At 39.3% G+C, this 26,440-nt stretch overlaps 1 protein-coding gene across 5 annotated transcripts in view; it reads right to left on the reverse strand.

The window, feature by feature from the left end:
• Positions 1-26,440, reverse strand: part of ktn1 (kinectin 1) — a 142,546-nt gene that overhangs the window by 14,136 nt on the left and 101,970 nt on the right. For 3 of the 5 annotated variants that reach the window (XM_067991569.1, XM_067991568.1, XM_067991573.1), the window contains 18 exons: positions 25,416-25,453; positions 25,247-25,337; positions 25,056-25,124; positions 23,832-23,872; positions 23,665-23,755; positions 23,492-23,560; positions 22,702-22,739; positions 18,322-18,412; positions 10,136-10,222; positions 9,406-9,495; positions 8,865-8,942; positions 5,785-5,874; positions 5,601-5,693; positions 4,662-4,733; positions 2,424-2,507; positions 2,071-2,154; positions 931-1,014; positions 400-492 (listed from right to left, as the gene is read on the reverse strand). In XM_067991569.1, the coding sequence (XP_067847670.1) occupies positions 400-492; positions 931-1,014; positions 2,071-2,154; positions 2,424-2,507; positions 4,662-4,733; positions 5,601-5,693; positions 5,785-5,874; positions 8,865-8,942; positions 9,406-9,495; positions 10,136-10,222; positions 18,322-18,412; positions 22,702-22,739; positions 23,492-23,560; positions 23,665-23,755; positions 23,832-23,872; positions 25,056-25,124; positions 25,247-25,337; positions 25,416-25,453 (1,383 nt within the window). The remainder of the gene's footprint in view (positions 1-399; positions 493-930; positions 1,015-2,070; positions 2,155-2,423; positions 2,508-4,661; positions 4,734-5,600; positions 5,694-5,784; positions 5,875-8,864; positions 8,943-9,405; positions 9,496-10,135; positions 10,223-18,321; positions 18,413-22,701; positions 22,740-23,491; positions 23,561-23,664; positions 23,756-23,831; positions 23,873-25,055; positions 25,125-25,246; positions 25,338-25,415; positions 25,454-26,440) is intronic. The other 2 variants (XM_067991572.1, XM_067991571.1) reach the window with 2 other exon arrangements.

A 26,440-nucleotide genomic window follows, 5' to 3' on the forward strand; every position in this document is an offset into this window, starting at 1 on the left:
TATTGGATAACTATAAAGTTAATTAAATTAACTGTGAATATGATTCATTTTAAAATTAAAAGATGGTGATATCAATTATTTTCACTGAGGAATGGGGCTAGGAAAGTTTTCCTGACAATGAAGGCATACATGAATGATATCTGTAAAATCTCATTGGAATACCTGTTCCAAGCCAAGATCCAGACACAAATAAATCTTGACAGGAAGTATAATCAACAAAAACTTACAAAATTAAATATTACTCATTCAATTCTTGGTAATGCTAACATAGCTAGTACTTCTCACTGATCAGATCAATATTGTTGGTATGACTAAACACAAAACTGCATGACTATCTTTTCTGCCATTTATCTGGTATGTTGAGCAAGTGTCATTTTGTCCATTTAGATTTATACACACCTTCACTTCTGGAACTTCACTATTTTCTACAACATTGCCATCTCTTGCAGTTCTTGCTATTTCTTCCTGAATAATGTTCAAAGATTCTTGAGCCTGTGAAATAGAAACAATATTCTAAAACGCTTTAAAAGAGAAAAAAAATCTTGAAAGAGCTGGGATCAAAAAGAACAAGATGTGTAGTTACAGAATGTGAATATTCAACAGTTAAGATTAAGCCTGTTCTGTTATACAAGTCAAGCAATGGTTTTCAGTCCGCAGCAGCTCTGCGAAAACCTGAATTGTGGGCAGCATTTCTTGCTACTATGCATCAGCAGTGAGATCTAGAAAACAGTAGGGCACCTATAGATCTTCCATGCCACAAGGTTACAGAGTTTAGGGATATACTAAATGCTGCAAATTTCATACAACAGGAATAAAATGAAAAACATTTGAGTAAGCTCGACAAAATTGCTTAAAGTGACCTACACAGGAGGCAGGTCTTTATTGCATACATCTTGCAACATATTTGATACAGCAATCACTGAATTTTACCTCGTATAGATTGGAAACCACTTCCTGTGCCTCATCCTGTTCAGTCTTCAGTTTTGTTAAAGTTTCATTTAACTGAGTTTTAAGCTGCGAGTAAAAACAAGATATAATTTAATTTGGTCCTTTTTATTTTGCCAATTTTCTCCCCCTCCCCTCCTGAGGGCATTGACCCGTTCCTGTGGGGTGGTTCTGTGGATACCAGGCACCTTTTGGTGCCTCACCCAAGTAATCATTCTTCACATGTGAGCTTAAACAGCAAGTGTCAGCAGGTTATTCAGGCTGTAGGGGAAATCACAACTAAACCAGGCCTGGTCTTTGAGTGAATCCACTTGTGCACTTCAAACAAGACTTACTGGATAGCAAACAATAGTGGGAACCCTGTCTGATTTTCCCCACAGTAACTAGGATACAAAGACTAAATTGTTGCACTACTGTTCTTCCCTGATAGGAGATCAAAATCAGCAGAGACTAGGAAGGTAATTTAAACTGGAACCTTTCTGCTGCATATGGCTCATCAACCGCTGCTTTAACAAGCTAAGCCACGATGGGGAGCAAGCCAAAGGAGACATTTAACAGAAGCAACTATATTATGCATAATTAAATGGTAAAAGCAGACTACATTTATTATTGCCACAGCCTCATTGAGCAAAAAGTTTTTGTGGCATCAGCTAAAGCTGCTTGATCAATTCTTAAATTCTATTTATACTTTAGAATAAATTGTTGAACCTGTGTGCAATGCCACTTCATTTCAGTCCAGGCATAACAATCTTTTAAATTGATTGCCAAATTCCAGTTGATTATGAAGTTCTCTAAATTCTCCTCTTCTCCCACATCAAAACAAACTTTAATTTTGCTTAAATTGGCATTGTATTGAATCTTGTTTATATGCATTAATTTCAGAGAATGTTAGAGGAGTGAAGTTTTCTTCCATTTAAAAAAAGTTCAAACAGATGTCACAGGTTAATAATGCCTTGAAGTGTCTCATGAAAAGTGAATACAAGTTTATTCTAGTCAAGGGGTTAAAATGCACTGGCCATTGGTATTAATTATAAGGCAGATTAGTACAAGACATATTGTGCACTACTATCTGCTGCCATAAGTATCTTTTGGAAAAAGTATGAGCAGTTACAATTAATTCCTTACCAAATTTAGTTCTTCATTCTGCTTTATTGCTTCAGCACAAGAATCATCAAGTTTTTTCTGTAATTCAGTCAACAGAACTTTGAGCTGAAATGAAGTTTAAAACCCAATTTAAACTGTTCATGGGATGGATACATAAATGTTTAAATTCGGTTGACAAATTGTTAGAATGTTTAAGACTTCTTGATTGTTGTGTGTTCGAAGTAATTTTTGAACACTTTTTTTTTAAATGCAAGGCCACCACCCATTCGGTTTGGTTTACTTTCTGCAGTTGCAACAATCCTAAAAAGTATGGATTTTAACAAAGTTGTGAAAAATATCAGACGGTTAAGATAGCCAATTAAAATAAGACATACTTCTCTGACTTCAGTTACACAAATGGCTCTCTCTGACTCCACCTTTTCCAACTCAGATGCAAGATGATTGCTCTGTTTTCTAAGCTGCAAAAAGTAAATTAGATTGGTTTTAATAGGAACATGCAGAATAAAAAGTAGACAGATTTTGGGTTGTTCACTTATCACAACAGTAGAGTTGTTGATGCTGAGTAACTCTTCAGTAGCAGTTAAGTTCACTGCAAAAAGGTTTTTTTATTAAAATTATAAGAGATGACCTTGTCCTGAAAACCAGAGTTAAGCACATAACTGAAAACTGATTATTTTTAAGGCAAACTGCCTGAGCCTTATTGAGCCCAATGAGTGAGGAACCAAATTATGAGTCATTAAATCAGAACCCTTCCAGTAACTGTCATTTCAAATAAGATCCAAAAAATACAGCAACTAGAAAAGGCGATTTAGCCCATCTCTTCGATTGATCACGATCCCATTTATCTGCCTATTCACTACGTTCCTCAATCCCTTCATAAGAACACAATGTCTTAATACAGACTATGCTGACGTCAACCTCAAATGCTGCACCAAACCTATCCTGTAGCAGAAAACAACATTTATATATCATACAAAGGCATACCTTGACCTAGTCCTCTGGGCACATGTGGTACAACTACCATGTTTGAAACCCCCCATTCTTTGATGACCAGAGGAAGTAAAAACAATTGACCCAACAAACCTCCCATAGCTTGTGAAAATAATAATGTAGCCACTTTCCCTGAATCAGACCTAAAATGCACCATCAAATTATTTGGTATGAACTTCAGGAAGTTTGCGTTAAAATGAATAATTTCACTACAATTCTGGCTAGATGTGTAATGAATGGAAAGTACAAGCTGATATGGCAGGCAGAGAATTAAGTACTACCATCATGAAACCTAGCTTCTGTCTCGACTCCAGTGCTCAATCTTTAGTTCAAGCCTGGAGAGGACGACTCCCCATAATGCTCGAAGTAACATTGCCGTAACTATTACGCTGGGAATTAAAAGAAAAAACTGCAAATCTTGGAACTAAAATACAAAACAGAAAATGCTGGAAATATGCAGCAGGTCTATCAGCATCAGTAAAGAGCCAAAAAATTGACAAGTACTTTGTGACCGACCTGCTGTGTATTTCTAGCATTTTCTGTTGTGCTGGGACAGGTTTGACCAGCAATTCTAAATAGGTATCAATCTGCACATTTGAACTGGGTTCTTTGGATTGGTCAGTTTCGCCCCGCTTGCCAACTTGGGCCACATTGTTTCGATGACATTATTCGGGCAGGATAAGTCACTCAGCTTTTTATTGATCAAACTCCAAGCACCCATTGTATTCAGTCTAAGCCCTCCTCTAACTACTGCATAATTGGTAAATAGAAGTGCAGCTCTGAATCTCTCTACTAGCCAATCCATTTAATAAAGACCCGATGAGTCCTACAAAAACCTCTTTTAAATGTGACTTTGGTCTCTTTCCACCTCTTCCCCCAAAATTCCTCTGCCTTCTTCCTTGGCCTCCATCTTTTTCTCCCCTTGGATACTTAGTTCCAATAATCCCTACCTCAACCACTGTTCTTTTGCCTTTCTACTCTTCAGCCACTGTCCCAGGCTTGAATTCCCCTTGGATTTGGCCACAGCTATCCTCTTGCCTCTCCCATTATTCTCCGAAGGGCTCATCAAGGCATCTACTGCTGCCTCCTAATGAGTAGAAACCCTGACTGCCACATCCTTTTCTTTTGCTGACCTTCCCACCCAACACACCCATAGGGGGTCAATCTCAACTCCTTACCGTCCAACTCACTGCATCCACCACTACTCCACTGGACTTCTGGCAGATCAACAGTCCCCACTCTCCTCTCTCTCCCCAGAATGTCCATTCACTCACAAACAAGGCCTGTGACCTCATTATGGACGACTACACTGACATCATGGCTTTGATGGAAACTTGGCTCATGGATGATGACACCTTGCCCTGGCTATACTTTCCATCATCTGCCCAACCCAAACCACCGCAGTGACAGTGTGGCCCCGATCACCATATCACACCTTGGTCTCTCCTATTCCTCTGGGACTTTCGCCTTCTCCGAGCATCTTAGATGACCATGTCCCCAGTATAACCCTGACTCTTCCACCTGTTTTTGTACAGTATAATGATGAAAATATCTCAAGATACATAAATCTAATGCAGGCAACTGCTTTTGTTCCTTACACATACAAATGACAATTCACTTACAGTTTCAGCTTCTGTGTTTTCACACTTCACCTTTTCCAATTCTTGCTCCAATGTGCAGACTGATGACTGCATCTGGAATATAATGTACAGAGCATTAAAAACTGCTATGAAGGGATGAAATGCATATTTCCAAGGGTCTGAAGAACTTGTTCAATGTTCCTTTATTAGTACAGATGAAAGACAAATTTCATGTACACTATATATGTACAGATAGGATCACAACCCATTGTTTTGTTTTCCAGATACACTTATGGGTTTCTGGGGTCTCACTCAGTAGTTTTTACTAGAATTAAAGAAAATGAACAATTAATGTAATTGCAAGCAAAGTAACACTGGTCGTTAGGTATGGCTTATCCATTCTGGTACTGCTTTGAGCTTCGAGCTTCTTGCATTTCTTCTGCAGAGATGCAGGGAAATTTGCAAAGTCCACATAGTCCTGTCAGGAAAACCGGAACAAGACTGGTTTAAAAAAAGACTTACTTCCCCTCTAGCCTTCTGTTCCCCCAAAAATCCAAGATTCTAAAACAGGAAATTAGAATATCTAGATATTGGTAAAATAAATCTCATCTCCAGGCTGAGGTACTGAAAAAGGCTTCCCATGACTGCAATACAAAGGCGTCAAAAAGAAAAGTATCAGAGAAAGCCTTAAGGGCACTTCTCTACTTGAAATGGGGAAAATTACAGTACAGACTGACATTTTGTATTCAATTTCTTGGCCTCAAGAAATTGAATACAAAATGTCAGTCTGTACTATGCTTTTTGTCCTATGATGAGCACATGAAGACAGACCTACTATTGATTTTACATTACAGACTTAATCCAAGAGAAAAGGGCCAATGTGTAAAGTAATTATAAACAATTTGCCCAAGTTATTAGTTCTTCTCTGCAATTAATCATCAGATTCTGGGAATGATCCATATCATCATATAAGCTGGTTACCTCCATCAAGGCCTTCTGGGATTCATCCAGTTTCACCTTCCATTTGCCTTCCTCCTCTTCAACACTGCTTTGCAACCTCTGCAAAATTCCTTCCTGCGAGTAATATAACCATTAAATATTTTACTTTTTGGGAAAAAACAATTTAAGACCAAATGCTGCTGGAAACAAAAATTATGAAACTTACCGTTTCAGCAAGTACAGTCTTGTACTTTTCGCACTCTAACTGCAACATTGCATGCATCTCCTCACCTTCCTTTTCTTTGTGTTCCATGACCTAGATTTTGAAAGCAACCAACAAACAACAGCAAGCTAGCACTCAACAGCAACAACTTGCACGATATAACACCTTTAACACAATAAACATCCCAAGATGCTTCAAGCAGATCTGAGGGAAAAACAGATGCCGAGCCAAAGGAGAAGTTAGGAGGGGTGACCAAAAGCTTGATCGAAGACGTGGGTTTTAAGAAGGGTCTTAAAAAAGTGAGGTGACCGAGACGTTTAGGGAGGAAATTCCTGAGTGTGGAACCTATGCCACTTGTACCTATGCCTTTAATGGGATAAATTTAAAAGGAGGAAATGCACAAGCCAGAGTCCGAGGAAGATTTAGTTGTTGGGCGGGTGGGCTTTGAAGTCGGTGCAGTGTGCAGATCTTGTGGTAGAATATGATGGCTTCTGTCTTCCCAGCATTTAGCTAATGAAATTAAGACTCACCAAAGACTGGTTGTTGGACAAGCAGCCTGACAGCAGAGGGGTTAAGAGAGATGCTAATCACATGGAATGTGGCCCCACATCTGCAGGTGTCACCAAGGGGCCGCATGCAGATGTGGAAGGGGCAAGGATGGAGCACTGGGGGGGGGGGGGTCTAAAGCTGGTGGCGGCAAGTGGGAAGAGAAGTTATTGCTTGATACGCTCTGGCTACAATTGGATAGTTAAGGGTGGCCCCATGGCGCTGGTTAATGAAGGCAAAACATTGGAGTAGGATGGTGTAGTTAACTCTGTCTAAGGTGGCAGAAGGATCGAAGAGGGATAATACATCAAAGATTTAAAAACTAAATGTCAGTCGTAAATATCACTAGATTTCTCAACTCCACAGAGCACCATGACAGAGGGTTTACTTGTTCCGGGGAATATTAATTTGTGACACTATCAATTTTCTCTACATTCTTCGTTATTTCTACTATCTTTTGTGTCAGGTGGTGATAATGCTGGGGTGGAATACTGCCTTCATTTCTACCTAGTAGAAATCAATACGATAGCAGATGTAGTAGCCTACTGGACATTAAGCTAATAGTAAGCACGTGCATACTTTTGAGTATGTCCACTTCAGCTTTAATTTTATTTACCAATTTTATGCTCAAGATGAGTTTTTGTTTTGCCAGAGTCAGCTTAAATCACAGGCCTCCAGTGCCCCAACCATGCCTTGACTCTAACTACAGTGCAATACCCAATACAGTACATGAGCTTGGCTCATTTGGCAGCACTTGTCTCAGAGCCAGAAGATTGCACCACTCCAGGACTTGAGCCCACACTCTAGGCTGACACTCCAGGACTGCACACTCTCACTGCCAGCCTTTGGAAGAGAGAGAGTTCCAGTTTGCTTGTTCTGCTTCAGAAAGATGTTAAGATCTCATACATTACTCAAAGAAAAGCAGGCAATTTTCCCAGTGCCATGCTAACATGCTCCTCTCAACAGCCATGATGAAAAATCAATTAACTGGTGTTTCATCTCATTACTATTTGTGGAATCTTGCTGCACACAAAAGGGCTGCTCCATTCATCTACACTGGCTTCATAACCAAAGTAATTCATTGTATCCCAGACATTTGAGAGATATTTTGTACTACGGACAAGCAGGCTACCTACATTAATTTCACATGGTTGGCAGAAAGTAAAAGTATGATTCATCAATCTCTGATTGATTCAACCACTTCGTTCCCCCTAGCAATTTTGGTTTTGCAAAAGGTGGGGGGGGGGGGGGGGGGGGCAGGGCAGAAGGGGTACTGATTTCAAGTATTACAGAAAAGAGCAATGGTTGCTGTTTATACGGAGAAACTTTTTAAAGTGCTAACAGTATAGCACATGGCTGAACTTCAGTGGGATGGACTACATTCTTTTAAATTCATTTGTTTACCCCAAATGCCTTGTGATGAACATACAGGTCATCATGCAATAGTAACTGGCAAGATTCATAAGTATGATAATAAGCAAAGCATGTAAGCTTTTCAAGAGCTTCATTTAGTTTAAAGAAATGGGCAACCAGAAAAGTAGTGCCATATTCTCTGCCCAAGTGGCTACCCTAAAAGGACAAAGTTGTTTTGCAAAGATGAGATTTCCTTCTACAAGGGATTTCCCCCCCCCCCTCTTGGTCTCCCTGCACCCAGACAGTTGCACAGCTGCAGCATCAACAATGGGTTGTTATGCTCACACCATCTATTGAAGTATTTATACACAGAGATAAATAATTCATGTGAGGAAATTGATTTAAAGAGTAATAATGTTAAAAGCAGCTGAAGTACCCTGATAATTTTATATTTGGGCTGATAAAGGTGTAAAGGAATCAAATAGTTCCTGATCGCACCAGCAAAGTTCCATTATTGTATACTGACCCAAATGAAGTCTCACTCTGGTTGAAGATTAATCTACTGCCAATGAAATTAAGTTCCTCTTGGCTCAGATTTTTATGTTAAATATATAATCTTCATTTGGAGAGCTTCACAGAGAAGATCAGCATTTACTGGCTTCACCGCCTAACACTTGATGAATCGATGAAAAACAAAAGCTGGGACTAATCTCCACAAGCCTAGTAACTGCTCCCTATCTATGAAGGGGAGACACTGAAGATCGCCCTGCCAGATGTTACGCCACTGCCTCTGATGCCCCATACTGCTGACAACATGTATTTGATAGTGCTCCACAGAAGAGTTCTGGAAAACAATTACTTCAAAAATGCTTTAGAAAGCAGAGGTAATTCCAAATACCAGTGATGGAATTTGCTCAGTTCACATTTCACAAATGTTAACACATTCCCAGGCAATGTAAATTCTCCAATTCAGATTCATGTTTTCCATACCATCTTTGCTACCACCAGTGGCCTTTCCCACATAATTCTAATCTCTACTGATAGCTGAAAACTTCTGCAATAGTGAGGCGATGTGTATAACAGAAAAAAAAAATCAACCACATTAATGAGAAAAGGAAAACAAAGCAATATTTTGCTATAATATAGAATAACCTTGTCCAGAATACAGTTCTAAATATGCAAACCTTTGTTTCTTCTGCTAGCAATGAAGACAACGTCTTTTGAGCTGCACACTCAAACTCCTGCAGCCATTCAGTATAGTCCTATAAGCATAAAGAACAGCTGCTTTTAATGTTGATTGGGGGTGGGGGGGGGGGGGAAGTAATTTTTCTGCTTTAGAAAGCACAAGTCAGAATAAATTCAAAGTTTAATACACTGCTGTTTTGCTAATAACCTCATAAGCTTTACTTGTGCAAACGTGTCTAGTTTTGAGTATAATCTTGAATTTGCCTTAACAGAGTGCAACTAAACAAAAGTTTCTGTAATCAGGACTGGAAATCAATAATGATGCTTAGAAAATACTAACATTTCAAGTCAAAACAGCATTTCTTTTCTGGCTCATTTAAGAACATAAAAAGCACACATGCCAGAACAAACATGTCGTGAAGAAACTTTAAAAATAAAGAAATGCAAAAAAAGTGTCAGAACTATTATTTGATTTGATTCAATCTTGCTCATTTGACAAAGTACAAATAGTTTTATACATGCTAAATAAAGAAAAATTACCAAGACAGAAGCCACCAACACCCTGGGAAACAGTTTTTTCAGAACATCTCTAGTCTGCGACTGTATGGCAACAACTTGCTGATTACTCTCCTGTTCCAAGAGATAAATAAATACATTTGGAGGTTACATAGTAATTCATTAAATTATGTGCTTGAAGTGGCTGGCAAGCAAGCAAGCAGTGGCACAGCACACTGATATATCAATACACCATGCCACAGTAATAGGGATGTGATTTGCACCCTTGTTTTTTTCTCAGCTGTGCACTGGGGAGACATTTTCCCAGTGAGGAGAAAGGGGACAAAAAGCACAGCAATCCCCTCATACACCTCCAAAGCAGCTGGTAACAGAGCAATATTGGCAGAGGCCTGGAAGCACGCTCGCTGGCTGACTGAGTCTGTCTGGGGGTGGAGAATAGCAATGGGCAAGGGCAAGGTTTGGTGGGGGTGGGGGGGCGCAGAAAAAGGAGAAAAGTAAGGAAGGAAGAACAAGCCCAAAGATGGGAAAAAACAAAAACTGGCAAGCAAAACAGCATCAGGAGATCCTATTTGTTAAATTTAAAACAAGACTAACAACAGACATGCATACATGAAATCAAAAGATCCAGGAAAGGAGCAGAACAAGCAGAGTGCAGAATGGTTAGGTACAATTGTCTTAAATTTAAAAAGTTATTTAAATTTTCAGATTGCAGCAGAAATTATCTACTGTAAACATTTTCACATTTATTTACAACCTTGGCTGTCTTGTTCACTTTGTCCTGCAACATTTTTTCAGTTGATGTCAATGCTTCCATTGCTTTCCAGTTTTTCTCCCGAAGTTCCTAATTATTTTTAGAAAGAGCTATTTCAGTTCAGCCAAGAAATTTTTAAAAATTATTAGATGTTTTTAAAAATCTGGGGGATTAACAATTGTGAATTTAAAGAGTAAATCATTAAATACATATAAAGTATTTCGCTCCATTCTTCAGAAAGACATAGCTGGGAAAAAAAGCAAAAGTTTACATCTACTATTGAAAGAAAGGTTGTTTATTGACAATATAGGAGGAAAACAGGTTTTCACAATTTTACTAATGCCAAATGTTAGTTAAATCCAAGGCAATAGGACTGCAGTACAGAACAAGAAAACATAAAGCAACAAATTGCAAATGCTAGAATTACATAACAGCATCTGAAAAAGACAAGTTTACATTTCACCTGTCTTTCTCTTTCAGAAGTTACTAATCTATGCATTTCCAGCATTGCACTTTTACTTCAAGAAAACAAATGGAATAGGCACAGTAATTAAGTTAGGAAAAAGTACCGAAAGATCTCTCAGTAGACCTGTGCAAGAATGTGTTATATGGGGGGGGGGGGTCAGCCGAATGGTGCACTATAGCAAGGTGAAAGGTAAAACAAGGGCTTCTTCTGTGTTCAGTAAAAGCCATCCAGTATTGATGGAATCTTTGGAAATCACTAAACACGTCAAACAGGTTTAATATGGCAACAGTTAAAAAGACCAATCTCACCAATTTTCTCCCCATTCTCCTGAAGGAGTGGAGCCCTTGCTGGGAAAGCAGACTGCTCTTCAGTACCTCTCCCAAGTGGCCATTATTTGTGTGTAAACCTTGAAAACTGAGCAATGGGTGGGTATTTAGCCTTGGTGGGCCTGATCCTGAAGCAGAAGTCCATGCATAATGTTCAGAAACAGGAATCCTGAGCAATTTTCCCCTTTCAAACCCAGGGAGCCGAGACCCAGGTCCCTACGACTGTCCCAGCTAAAATCAATGCACCCAGAGATTGAATCGGAGACCTCCTTGGTCTGTACAGCTTGATTACTCATTACATCATACAAAGAGTTAGAATTTACAACATGGAAACAGCCATTCAGCCCAAACAGTCCATATCGGTGTTTACCCTCCATGCCAGCGAACAGTTTTGATCATATTTAACTGCTCTGATCCCATAATCCCCTTTTCCTTCATCCATTTATCCAATCTAATCTTGAATGCTGACCATAAGAGATAGGAGCAGCAATCGGCCATTTGGCCCTTCGAGCCTGCTCCACCATTTAATCAGATCATGGCTGATCTGATTTTTACCTCAACTCCACTTTCCTGCCTTTTCCCCATATCCTTTGACTCCCTTGTTGATCAAAAATTTGTCCAACTCAGCCTTGAATATATTCAATGACTCAGCCTCCACAGCTTTTTGGAGTAAAGAATTCCAAAGATTTACAAAGAAATTCCTCCTCATTTCTGTCTTAAACGGGCGACCCCTTATTCTGAGACTATGCCTCTTGTTTTAGATTCCATGAGGGGTAATATCCTCTCAGCATCTACCCTATCAAGTCCCCTCAGAATCTTGTATGTTTCAATAAGATCTCCTCTCATTCTTCTAAACTCCAATGAGTATAGACCCAACCTGTTCAATCTTTCCTCATAAGACCCGGAATCAACCTAGTGAACCTTCTCTGAACTGCCTCCAATGCAAGTATGTCCTTCCTTAAATAAGGGCACCAGAATTGAACGCAGTACTCCAGGTGTGGTCTCACCAGCACCCTGTACAGTTGTAGCATGACTTCCCTGCTTTTATACTCCATCGCCCTAGAAATAAAAGCCAATATTCTGTTTGCCTTCCGGATTACCTGCTGCACCTGTATGTTGATTTTGTATCTCACGTATGAGGACACCCAGATCCCTCTGTACCGCAGCATTTTTTAGTATTTCTCCATTCAAATAATATTTTGCTTTTTTATTTTTCCTCCCAAAGTGGATGACTTCACATTTCCCACATTATATTCCATCTGCCAAATTTTTGCCCATTCGCTTTGCAGACACTCTGTCCTCATCGCAACTTGCTTTTCCACCTATCTTTGTGTCAGCAAATTTGGCCACACTACTCTGTTCCTTCATCCTAGTCATTGCTATATATTGTAAATAGCCGAGGCCCCAGCACTGATCCCTGCAGCACCCCATTAGTTACAGATTGCCATTTTGAAAATGACCCTTTTATCCCAACTCTGTTTTGTTAGTTAACCAATCCTCTATCCATGCCAGTATATTACCCCCAACACCATGAGATCTCATCTTGTGCAGTAACCTTTTATGTGCACCTTATCGAATGCCTTTTGGAAATCCAAATTTACTGCATCCATTGGTTCCCCTTTAAGCACCCTGCCCATTACTTCCTTAAAGAACTAATAAATTTGTCAGATACGATTTCCCCTCCATAAAACAATGTTGACTCTCCTTGATTGTATTCTGAGTCTCCAAATGTCCTGATCCTACTTCCTTAATAATGGATTCTAGCATTTTGCCAATGATAGATGTTAGGCTAACCGGTCTATAATTACTTGCTTTCTGTCTCACTCCCTTCTTGAATAGGGGCGTTATGTTTGCGGTTTTCCAATCTGCTGGGACCTTTCCAGCATCTAGTGAATTCTGGAAGATTACAACCAATGCATCCACTATCTCTGTGGCCACTTCCTTTAAGATCCTCGGATGCAAGCCATCAGGTCTAGGAGACTTGTCAGCCTTTAGACCCATTAGTTTACCTCGTACTTTTTCGCTAGTGATAGTAATTGTTTTAGTTCCTCCCTCCCCTTTGCCCCTTGATTATCTATTATTGGTATGATGTTGTTAGCGTCTTCTACTGTGAAGACAGATACAAAATATCTGCTCAATTCCTCTGCCATTTCCTTCTTTTCCATTATTATTTCCCCAGTCTCATCCTATAAGGCACCAATGTTTACTTTAGCTACCCTCTTCCTTTTTATATACTTGTAGAAGCTTTTACTGTCAGTTTTTAATATTTCTTGCTAGTTTACTCAATTTATTTTCTCTCTATTATTCTTTTAGTCATCCTTTGCTGGTTTTTTAAAGTTTTCCCAATCCTCAGGCTTACCAGTAATCTTTGCCATGTTGTATGCTTTTTCTTTTAATACCATCCTTGACTTCCTTAGTTTGCCATGGTTGGTTCACCCTTTGTGGAGTCTTTCCTCCTCACGGATATATTTTTGTTGTGAATCATAAAATATCTTGTTAAATGTTTGCCGCTTAACTACCATCATACCATCGAATCTGTTTACCCAGTCCACTTTCGCCAATTCCGCCCTCATTCCTATGTAATACTCTTATTTAAGTTTAATACAGTAGTTTCAGACCCAAGATCCTCATTCTCAAACTGGATATGAAATTCTATCATGTCATGATCAAACATTAACCCTTGAAGTGAATTCCACATCCTCAACTGTGACACGTTTCTCCTGACCCTCTGTTCTAAATATCTTACATTTAATCTTGTATCTATGGCCCCTTATTCTTGACCCCTGAACTACTGGATCCACTGTGTCTCATTCTTTCATAATTTTAAACACTTCAATCATAATGTTGTATAATTTGCATTGCTCTAATGAACAAAGGCCCAATTTTCAAGTCTCTCCATTTTTTGTATTTTCTCACCAGGCAGCATCCTAGTGAACCTGTGTTGTACCCAATGCTCCCTCTAATTTTTTTCGGCAATGTACGGAATGAATTTGGGTTTGTGCACTGATAAAGGCTGTGTGTGCCACCGTAAAAAAAAAACCCCACAACTTTAAATAGAACATCTTTTTAGAAAACATTCTTCAGGGTATATAACAAAGAACAAAGTACAAAATAATGGATAATTGTAACAATTTAAAGTTATATTGGCTGATAAATTTATATAATTGATGAAATGGGTTTCTCAAGTTGCACTAGGATTGAGCAGACCAGTCTCTCTATATTTTATTAAAAATCTGATAGGAATCATTCCTATCAGCTTTTTGTTGACTCAGCTTAATGACCGATTCAAACAGAAATAAATCATGTGCAATCGGAATTTTTAAATTAGTCAAATACAAAACAGCTGTCAAATCAGAGTGAATTTGGGGATAGGGAACAGTTTAATTAAAGCACACAACAGACTGCTGCTTAGCTTAGCGGGAACAACGGTTGTACCCTCAATATTCTTCCTGCAGTTGGAGCCCAATATTGCACACAGTATTCCAATTGAGGTCTTAAGGGTTATATAGGCTCATCATCTCCTGGCTTTTGCACTCGGTACCACGAGATAAACCTTGAATTTCATTAGTTTTTTTTTAAAATATAGCCGTACCAACCCGAAGTACCGCCATTAATGTCCCATGAACCTGTAGTACCACCACCCCCCACCCACTGCCGCAGCACTGAGTCTACTCCCAGAGAATAATTACTGCACTTAAAAAAAAATCAAGTGCATCACCTCACTTAATGACTATGAATTATATCTGCCACTTTTTAAACCCATCCCCATCCCCCTGCAATCTTATTAATATCCCTTTGCACCTTCCTTTGGTCTTCTAAAGAATTAACTATACCTCCCATTTCGGTATCATCTGCAAATTTTGATAGCACTCCCTCTAGGCCTCTATCCAAATCACTGACACACACTTTGAACAAAAGTGGCCCCAGAATGGAGCCCTGTGGCTTCCGAACACCCTGGAAAAAAAAAACTGCCCATAACTCCTGCTCTACGTTTTCTCCCTTCTAACCAATGTCTAACCCAGTGTGCTATTCTCACCCAATTACCCTAAATCAAACCTAACTTTCTAGTTGTATTGTAAATCTTATAATATTGTCATCACTCCCAAGGTGCTGACCCACATTTAGCTCATCTACCTATCTATTTAATTACACATAACCAGCCTCTGCCTGTCTAGACACACCAATATACTGCTTGAGGAAGCAGTCTTATACACATTTTAGGAATTTCATTCCCATTTCTCTATTTACTCCTTCTGTCCCAATCAGTAAGTGGATAATTAAAATCTCCCAGAATAATTTTGTTACTCCTAGTCATCTGACTGCAGATTTCCTTCCAGAGGTCTGTAACACACTACTTCTAATTTAACAAGCCCTTTGTTTAAAAAAAATCTTTGAGCTCCATCCATATTGACTATCTGTAGCCCTTTCTTGTCTAAACCGACCCTCTCTGCAGCATGCATTCTCTCACCAATATTGCCACTCCTTTCTTACCTGTTATTTTGCATTCTTGACCAGTTTGCAGCCAGGTTTTTGGTCATATTGTCTATATCTTTCTGTAAAATAATTGCTTCCAGTTCCCCCAGTTTATTTCCTACAGTCTGCACATTGCAATAGCTGCACTTTAATCTTTATCTGAAGACTACTCATTTTCCTATTATTTTCTTGTCTAATCTATCCTCTACCATTACTTCAGTCTTTTCTCCATTAATACCTAGCCTATTTGACTTTATTCCTTCACTCCGTATGCCTCATTTTAATTTTTTTCTGCATGAATATTACCCTCATCTATTTCTCCCTTCTCTATGAACTGATCCTGGTTGGTTTAATTTTCCTCGCGTTCCCTTCCTACCTAGTCATGTCCCAAAATAACTTTCGCCAAGACATTAGCACCCTCCTTATTCAGAAGGAGCCCATCCTTGCAGAGTAGCTTCCATCAGTTCCCGAACTGGTGCCAATGCTAAAGGTGGTATCCCTCTTCCTTAAATCACACCGTTAGCCATATATTGAATTCCCTACCCTATATAGACAATAGCATGACAAAAAACCTGGCTGCAAACTGGTTCTGTTCTTCCCTATTCTAGTGCATGGTTGGCAAAGTAATCATGAGATTATCACTTGTGAAGTACTGTTGCTAAACAGATTTCCTAATCTCCTAAATTCATTTTATAGGACTTCAGATCTTTACCTATATCATTGGCTCCCACAAAAACCACAATGACTGTTCACCCTTCTCTTGCAATCAAAGACCTTTTTCCAGTCTATGTAATATGTCCCTTACCCTGGCACCTAGGAAGCAAAGCACCTGGGACTGTCAGTCTGGACTGCACATGATTGTGTCAGCCACTTGAACTATTGAATTCCTTGCCACTAACTGCATTTGAGGAAGGTAACAGTGGAAAGCAATGTAACTGCAATACTCCAAGGAAGAGATACATCCACAAAACATAGCACTCTTATAAATTTTTAGTCAGTAGGTACAAAAAAAATGAAATGTTGGTCTTTCTCGTTAGTCAATTATAGTTCAACCTTCACAAGCCATGAGATCAGTCACTTTCAATGGGAGAAAAAAATCACTTGAGGGGACAAGGTTTTCAGAATAGCGCAAATGGATTTGTTGAATTGAGCTCGATGTAAAGTGTGTTCTGCTATTCATCTGGAGGGTGTGCCGCGGTGTTTGGTATTGATTTTTGGGGGGGGGGGGGGGGGGGGGGTGCGGTTGGTGAGTGCTCAGTGACATCCAACAATTCGTAACGCCCATTTACATAGATCAGCAATTCCTGATCAGAAGTTGCCATCTTTCAATTTGCTCCTGAATGACACAGGAAACATTGTTCAGTTGCTCTTTACAGGTGCTGTTTGAGAATGTACATGGTAGTGGCATCATGCTCTAATGAGCATTTTATAATATTCATATTGTTCATTGATCATGAATGGGCTATTGTGTTTTGCAGAACAGCCTTCAACAGACGTTGGCAACATGTAACAACTGAGGAGGCACTTACTTGATTTTGATACAGTAAACATATAGCGTGGGTCAGTGCTGCAGAATATATAAGAACAGACCAGTTATTTTAGACAAGGAGGGGAAACACTGCTACTGAAGTTCCAATTTTGTGCCTCAGACTTTTGCTTACTTTTGGGGCTCTATTTACAACCTAATGAGCAAGTGATTGGTGGGGCAATCTTTGACATGTGCTCCAGAAAGAGCACAGCTTGCAGCTATGAACAGGCTAAGAGCATCAATTTTACTTCATTCCTATTAAGGACAACACTGTTTTGTTATTGATTCTAGAGGTTCATTCACCAGTGATGACCAGAGAAGCTGGGATTGTTCTCCTTAGAGCAGAGAAGGTTAAGGAGAGTTAATAGAGTTGATGAAAATTATGAGGGGTTTTGATAGAGTAGATGGGGAGAAACTGTGCACTGCTCACAATATATTACAGCTGTAATATCGATGAAAATACTGTTAAAATTACAGGGAGGATATGTCCCAAGCAGCAGCCATGTGGCAAATTGCTCCACCTGAAACTGAAAAGTTAGGACGAAGTTTTACAAACTTTTTTTCCCTAAACTCTCAAGCACCAAGTTCTATAGAAGGAGGTGACCCCAGTCAGTACACTATTGTAACAGTGTAGACAAAGGTGATGTTCGGCAGCTGAATGTTGAACAGTTGCTGGTGGACCTAGGATTTATTTACCAATAGCAGGGTAAAGTGCACCTCTGGACTATAGAGGCGCACAGGCATGAACTATCAACAGAGTACTTTTCTCCTGGGCTGCTAGCAGCAGTGCTCGGGAGATCGAGCGATCCTCGGTTCAGGAAGACTCGGCAACTCCAGAATTTCCCATAATTCCCAATTATCTAAGACTTCAATACTGTTCCCACATCTAAGGTGGCTCTTGGTTCTTCTCCTGTACTCTTGGACAGGATACAACAAAGTGCTCCTCTGGCTTTGAATCTCATCTGTTTCATCATTTACTTGGAACTTTTCTGTCCCTAAATTCCAAATACACTGTCCTACACACTTTCTCCTCTGCAAAATCAAACTTCAGCTGGACTTCAAATTTCTAACTCATCACCCTCCCATCTACAATGCAGAAATATTTAAAACCCAGGCTTGCTGGTGCCTTGACCCCCAACATAAGTTTCTCAAAAGGGAAAACATACACCCATTTTCTATACAGGTTTTACCCCTTTTCTTTGAATTTAATCAATAAATTCTTACTGAACAATAGTGGCAGTTCCTGAAGTTCACAGAATTAAATTGTATTCCATTATAATGGTTTTTGCCTTCTAAAACATGAATTGCAATATCTCTCTCAATCAGCCAGGAAAATTAATGAGATCCGTCTGAGTACAAACAACTGCTACAAAGCATTGTTTAAAGTTACACTTACATTGTTTTTCTTCCTTTGCTGGTCAACAGCTGCCTTTAGTGACTCAGTTTCTCGATGCAAAGAATCAATCTCCTGGTCTTTTTCTGAAAGTCTAAAAAGAAATAAACACAATTAAAATGTTGAAGTTGACTGAGACTTCCGTTCCCTTCTGCAAATGATTTTCGAAACAAAATTCTAACAGGACTAGACAGACTAGATGCAGGGAGGATGTTCCCGATGGCTGCGGAGTCCAGAACCAGGGGTCGCAGTCTCAGGATACGGGGTATGCCATTTAGAACTGAGGAGAAATTTCTTCACTCAGAGGGTGGTGAACCTGTGGAATTCTCTACCACAGAAGGCAGTGGAGGCCAAGTCATTAGATGTATTCAAGAAGGAGATAGATATATTTCTTAATGCTAAAGGGATCAAGGGATATGGGGAAAAAGTGGGAACAGGGTACTGAGTTAGATGATCAGCCATGATCATTTTGAATGGCAGAGCAGGCCTGAATGGCCTACTCCTGCTCCTATTTTCTATGCTTCTGTGTTTACAGTAGTGAATGTGAATTGTTGCAGAGTGATGTTTTTAACATGTAACTTAGATATAGTCAATTATAATGAAGGTCTCAATCACACCACAAGGGGGATTATTTTCAGTGGGAGGTGTGTTTGAGGGTATTAAAACCTGCCAGTGCTGTGAGGGCCAGTCTCAGTTTGAAAGTTCAGTGGTCACCATCTTAGAATTGCTGTGCACTTGTAATTTTAAGATATTACAAATTCCTATCATCAGAACTGGAACTGAAAAGTAATCAGCCTGAAAGTTTAACTGTGATGCTCTCTCCACAGATGCTGCATGATCGCTAAGTGTTATCCAGCATTTTCTGTTTTTATTAGATTTCCAGCATCCGCAGTATTTTACTTTTGTTACCTTGGGAATCTAGTTGACTTGACACGCAACATACTCAACCAATGTAAAGTACAATCAATAAAGCCAATTGAATGTTGGACTACATAACTCAAACAGTTGAATATATATCAGAGGCATTCATGATGAAACTACAGTGTTTCTGTTTAGACAGCACCTCGAGTACCTCATCCAGTTCTTGTTGCTAAGAAACAAGGAAGACAATCAAGCAAGGGAAAAGCCATGAAGCTGACCCCTGCTTTTCAGCTTGCAGAGAAGGCACCCGAGAGATGATGTTATAGAGCTATACAAGATAGTTAAGGATATGGAAAAGACATCTGGAATATCACTTTAAATTAAATTGCAAGAGTAGGTCATGGGCTCAAACTAATAAAAAAGGTAAACTTAAGACTGATACCAGGAAGTTGTTCTTCACACAAAGTGTGATTAACCCATGGAAAGGACTTCCAGATAGGAGTAGTGAATGCAAAAACCAAAAACCCTGGAATCATTTCACAATTAAATGCTGCAATGGTGGAGGGGAAGTAGGGTTTTTTCCTGGATGGATGAACTGCTTTCCTCATCTGTAATTGTCTTGTGATGAAAGTGTGCTGCTAAGAGGGTGGAAGAGGATAGAATGATTCGTATCAAGGCAGTGACGAGGTCAAGAAGAAGGGACAGTGAATCACATTTAGAGGGCATCAATGACTTTGACCAGAGTAATCTATGTGCAGTGGACAGGCTATAAACATGATTGTAGGGTAAAATGAAACACTTTCTCAGCTTCAACAATCAAGTTGCATTCATACCGCACCTTTAATGTAGAAGAAATGTCCCCTATGTGCTTTAGAGGAAAAAAATTCCCTCTATAAAGTACCATGGGACAATTTCAGGCACCTAAAATCAAGAAGGACCCCAAATCCAGAATAGCATTGCTGGGTTCAGAGCTCCTATCTATCCAATGTGCCTTAGCTTAATCAGAGGCACACCCCCCCTTCTTTAGAACTTAAAAGAGCAGGAGTCGGCCATTTAGCCCCTCGAGCCTGTTCCGCCATTCAATGAAATCACAGCTGATCTGTATCCTACTCCATCCCCGCCCCCCCCCCCCCCCGCCTTGGCTCCATATCCCTTAATACCCTTGGCTAGCAAAAAATCTATTGATCTCAGATTTAAAATTATTAAATGAGCTAACATCGACTGCTTTTTGTGGGAGTGCTCCATACTTCCACCACCCTGTGTATGAAGACGTGTTTCCTAACATCTCTCCTGAATGGAGTGGCTCTGACTTTAAGGCTATATCTCCTTGTCCGAGACTCCTCCACTGGCAGAAAAAGTTTCTCTCTCTACCCTATCAATTCCTTTCAAAATCCTAAAACCTCAATAAAATTGCCTTTTAACCTTCTGTATTCCAGGGAATACAAGCCTAGTTTATGTAATCTCTCCTCATAATTTAACTCTTGGAGCCCTGGTAATATTCTGACGAATCTGCACCACACTCCTTCCCAGGCCAATATATCTTTAAAGTGCAGTGCCAGATGTGGTCTAAACAAAACTTCCTCCCCCTTCATATTCTAGCCCTCCAGTTATAAAGGCTAACATTCCATTAGCCTTTTTGATTATTGTTTGTACCTGGCCACTACATCTTTGAACATCGCAGGACAGGTTGAGAAAGTGGTTAAAAAAGCATACAGGATCCTGGGCTTTATAAATAGAGGCATAAGAGTACAAAAGCAAGGACGCTGAAACTTTATAAAACACTGGCTCAGCCACAGCTGGAGTGTTGTGTCCAATTCTAGGTACTGCACTTTAGGAAGGAAGACGACCTTAGAGATGGTGCAGAAAAGATTTACTAGAATAGTTCAAGGAATGAGGGACTTCAGTTATGTGGATAGACTGGAGAAGCTGGGGTTGTTCTCCTTAGAGCAGAGAAGGTTAAGAGGAGATTTAATAGAAGTGTTCAAAATCATGAAGGGTTTAGATAAAGAGAAACTGTTCCGATTGGCAGAAGGGTCAAGAATCAGAGGACACAGATTTAAGGTGATTGGCAAAAGGACCAAAGATGACATGAGGAAAAACATTTTTACGCAGTGAGTAGTTATGATCTGGAATGCATTGCCTGAAGTGGTGGTGGAAGCAGATTCAATCGTGGCTTTCAAAAAGGAATTGGATAAATACGTGAAGGGAAAAAAATTGCAGGGCTACGGGGAAAGAGGAGAGTAATGGGACTAACTGGATTGCTCTTTCAAGAGCCGGCATGGGTTCGATGGGCCAAATGGCTTCCTCCTGTGCTGTAACCAATGATTTTAGTGATTTGTGTACATGGACCCCTAAATCTCTCTGGACCTCCACTGTTCCTAGCTTTTCACCATTTAAAAAACTCAGATCTATTCTTTTTTGGTCCAAAATGGATGACCTCACACTTACCTGCGTTGAAATCCATTTGCCAGAGTTTTGCCCACTCAATCTGAATTTGTAATTTTATGTTCCCGTCTACACTATTTACTATGCCACCATTGTGTCATAAGCAAAGTTGGATATATGACCCTCCATTGTGCTAAGTCATTAATATAGTGAATAGTTGAGGCCCCGACACAGATCACTAGTCACTTCCTTCCAATACCCATTATCCCTTCTCTGTCTTTTACTGCCTAACCAGATCAATAACTTGCCTTCAAGTCAATGAACTTTAATTTTAGCTAATAGTCTCCTGTGGAACCTTACTGAATGCCTTCTGGAAGTCCGTAAAAACTACGTCCATAGATATTCCCGTCTACTAGTATAGTTACTTCCTCAAAAATGCAATTACGCTTGTTAGACATGACCTACCTGTTACAAATAGATGTTGGCTGTCTCTAATCAGCTCAAATTTCTCTAAGTGCTCAGGTCATTCTGTTCTAATTATTCTTCCTCTTCTTTTACTCTCCTCCACGCCCCCCCATACCCCAACGTAACAATGTGATATTTCTCTGCCCCCGCCCCACCCCACTTCCCACACTCTAGCCTGATTTGCCACTTTAATGCAGAATTAGACACAATTTCATGCTATTGGTCCATCACCAATAGGATGGAGTTAAGATTGCCCAAACTCATTGTACACTAGTCCCTTACAGCAAGAGACTTTCAGCCAAGGAGTATAGCTGATTTTTAAACTCTGACATTAGAGGTGAAAGGAGAGCATGTAAAAACACTAACACCAGCTCCCACAATTAACCCATTAAGCATTGAGGTAAGGAAAGAATATATCTATTTGTGAAAGGAACCCATCAGCTGACAAGACCTGGCAACCTAGTAGCACAATAGATTTGTATAATAAAGTAATGCATTAAATTGGACACAATTTTCCATCTGTCAGCTCTTAGCTCATGCACTGAATAAACTAAGTCTGATGAGAAGGCGGCTATTGAACACTGTTTTCTAGTTGATCGTGCCACGTTATCTTTGTGGAAACATTTTTTATTTAACAGGAAAAAGTAAACTTGTGCTTTATGACTCACTTACACATTCAGCAGTACTTCGCTCTTGAGCAGTGCAGAGTCCTGTTTCAAGGGAGTAAAAGTGAATTAAAATCAAAACCCAAAGTTGTACGTACAAAACATGCATACTACCACAATAGCAAGTCAGTAACTTTCAAATCAGAACAAATATTTGATACAATCCTTGGCCTGTAAATAAACCACCTATTCTCATGCTCTAATGAACAATATTTTTAAATAAAGTTTTATTCAGGAAAAATATAAATTGTGTAGTCACTGTACAGTTCTATCACATGGTACTTATAAGAGAATACATTAGCACTTTGGGATTGCCAGCTAAGATGTGTATGTTGGGAACAGCACGCTGTTTCATGGGCACATATGTGCAGAGTAGTGAACTTCAAAGAGAAACATTCTTCTTTGGATGTGTGAGATTGTGATAACATGAGTGTTAAGGCCTTGGTCATGCAGTCAATGGTTTTGTGAATTTGAATAACATTCCCAGTTAAGTTTTATTACCTCAGCAACATGGAGGCTCCAGAGATCCTGTGTAGATACCAATGCTTCTCCTATACTTGGAAACTCCAATACCCAGTGGTGTAAAAACTTACATTGTTATATTCTTTCCTTCAAAAATTAATCTCAGTTTTGATTATAAAATGTTGGTCTTAAAACTATCAGCCATTATAGCTAGATAAGAAATGAGAATCTTTGATATTTCTATCTGAATAGTTCAAACACTGTAAATATAAAATTATAAAAGATACAGAAAGAGCAAACGTGAATAAAGCTTACCATCTTGACTAAAGCCTTACCTGTTCATTGGTTTTATCGTACAACTGCTGAATCTGAACTTTCAGTACTGTGTTTTGATGCTGAAGATCCTTTTTTAAAAAAAGTAAAAGGGAATTTTAGTTTTAGGACTACAAGCTGAATTATAGCTCACATACAATAAAATTCAGTCAGCAAACAGTACTCATCAGATTACCTGCAATGTCGTCACATAGCTAGCAACTGATTCTCTACTGTCTGACAGTTCAGTCTTCAAATTGTTAATTTCTTGTTCTTTTGTTTCAAGTCTGCAAGTAAAATTAAGGTCAGATAATCTGTGCATTACTTATTTTTTTAAAAAAAACAATTTTGACGTATACTTACATAACTTGGAATTCTTCTTTCACATTTGTTTTAGTGGAAACCTAAAGATGCAAAAAATTCACAGAATAGACAGAATACATGTTTAAATGCAAGTTTATAACATGGACTATCTTTCTAGGCCAGAAAGACTAATTTAATATGTCTAGTTTATGCCTATTTCACTTTGTATGCAAGTCCTGATATTGGCAGCAATACGGAAATACTGCACAAAGAACCTCCTCTTAAAACAAAAGTCAGGATAAGTTAATTTTTGGAGGAGGGGCCTGGACGAGAATAGGAACATGAGTAGGCCATTCACCTCCTTGAGCCTGTTCTATCATTCAATTAGATCATAGCTGATCTGCAACTTAACTCCATCTACCCTCCTCTGTTCTGTAGCCCTTAATCCCATTGCCTAACAAAATTCTATCAATCTCAGTTTTGAAATTTTCAACTGACCTCGCCTCAACAGCTTTTTTTTTGGGGGGGGGGGGGGGGGGGGGTTGTTCCAGGTTTCCACTACTTTGTGTGAAGGAGTGCTTTATGACATCACCCCTGAACAGCCTAGCTCTAATTTTATGGTTATGCCCCCTTGTTTTGGACTCTCCCACCAGAGGAAATAAGGAAGTAGAACACCACAAATGGGCCAAAGAAAACTGACTAATCTGATTCCAAATTAGAAGTGTTTTAGATAAATACAACATCTCAGTTATCATTTTGCTACATAATAAAAGCACATAGTTTTCTGGGTTCTACTTTAGGAGCTTAAGTAAAGGTATCATGCCCTGGATCAGCATCTTCATAAATTTGAAGAGATGTTTCATTCCACAGAATACTGACAACGGTAATTTGTACTTATATAGCATCCTAAAATAGCTAAACACCCCCAAAGCCCTTAACAAGGCTATGCAATGAACACTGAGATGGAGTTAGAGAAATTAGAGAAAGTGACTGAAGATAGAAGTGACTGATGGTCAAAGATAAGCATCATGGTGGCTTTTGAAGGTGGGGAGTGATGTAGCATGCTAGAAAGGTCTAGGGAGAATTCCAAAATTCAGGGGTGTGATGACTGATGGTGAAGCTGAGGGAGGAGGCAGACAGAGTCACAAGGTCAGAGGAGGCAAGCTGATATAGGGCTACCGGAGCTAACTTACACTATTACAAAGCCTCTATGAATTTACTAAAAGCTATGCTGTGCTAAATATAAACACAAAGCAAATTTCATGTTCATAATAGACTAATTACCTGCTCTGCTTTTTGAAGCTGGACATTTTCTAATTGCTTCTTGAGCATTTCATGGTCTTCTTGCAACTCCTTTAAATAATGACAAAACAGACAGTATTGTACAAACGGCAATAAATGAATGCTATCACTGCACAGTAACTAGATAGATGATTTACATATGTCATGTTGCATTAAGAAAAAAATTCAAATACCTGAATTCTTTGCTCATTGTTTTCTAATTTAAGCAACTCCTTTGCCAACTGATCTTCAACTTTCTTGATCTTTCTATCCTTCTCAACAACTCTGTAGCAGTAGAAATACTATGTTAGGAACCATGTAATTTCAAATGGTTTCCTTGAATTATTTTAATATAGTACTTACGTTTCTTGCAGTTCTGCCACCATGGATACAGAAGCAGCCTAAACAAACATAAAACCAAATGTCTCAAAATTGAATTCTACTAAGTGAATTACTGTAGTAATTTTCCTCACGCTATGAAAGGTTAAAAAAAGCATTAACAAGTTAAGACCACAAGTGGCATAGTGATCAATTCAACAGCAAATGCAAAATCTTTATAGTTACATATATACTGAAACATAACATACAGGATGAGATTTTTTGACAGCATTATCTAAGGCACAAAGACAAATACATTCTGGTGAAGTCTCTAGCCTAGTTTTCGCTCTTGATCACTATAATAGTGATTCCTGCTGATGTGTATGTGTGGGGAAGTCAGGATTAGCTTCTTCTGGGATGACTCCCATGATTAATAACTGCCAACACATTCCACCAAGGCTCACATATTAAGAATGGTCATTTGGGTGAAATATTGTCCAGCACGATAACCAAACAAGGAATCAATGCCATAAAGAATAAAGTTGGCCAAAAAAAAAGCACAAGAACCTTAAAAACAACTCATGTTCATGTTTCAGATATATGTAATCCGGCCATTCTGCTCTGAAATCAGTTGTAGCAGAACTTTTGAAATTCTCTTCTCATTATTGTGGGATGATAATTTAATCTCCACAGTTACTACTGGTAATTCTTCCAAAGTAATATACGTGGATGAAGGAACAACCCATTTGACTACAATCAAGGGTAGTCAAAACATGTGGAGCCATGCTCAAGTACCAATATATGGACTGACCCACATGATCGAATAGAAACATTGAAAATAGGAGCAGGAGTAGGCCATTCGAGCCTGCTATGCCATTCAATATCATAGCTGATCCTCTATCTCAATACCATATTCCTGCTCTCTCCCCTTACCCCTAGATGCCTTGTGTCTAGAAATCCATCGAGCTCCTTCTTAAATGCATTCAGTGACTTGGTCTCCACAGCCTTCCGTGGTAGAGAATTCCACAGGTTCACCACTCAGTGAAGAAATTTCTCCTCAGTCCTAAATG

The sequence above is a fragment of the Heptranchias perlo genome, chromosome 10, assembly GCF_035084215.1.
Source record: "Heptranchias perlo isolate sHepPer1 chromosome 10, sHepPer1.hap1, whole genome shotgun sequence".
NCBI lineage: Eukaryota > Metazoa > Chordata > Chondrichthyes > Hexanchiformes > Hexanchidae > Heptranchias > Heptranchias perlo.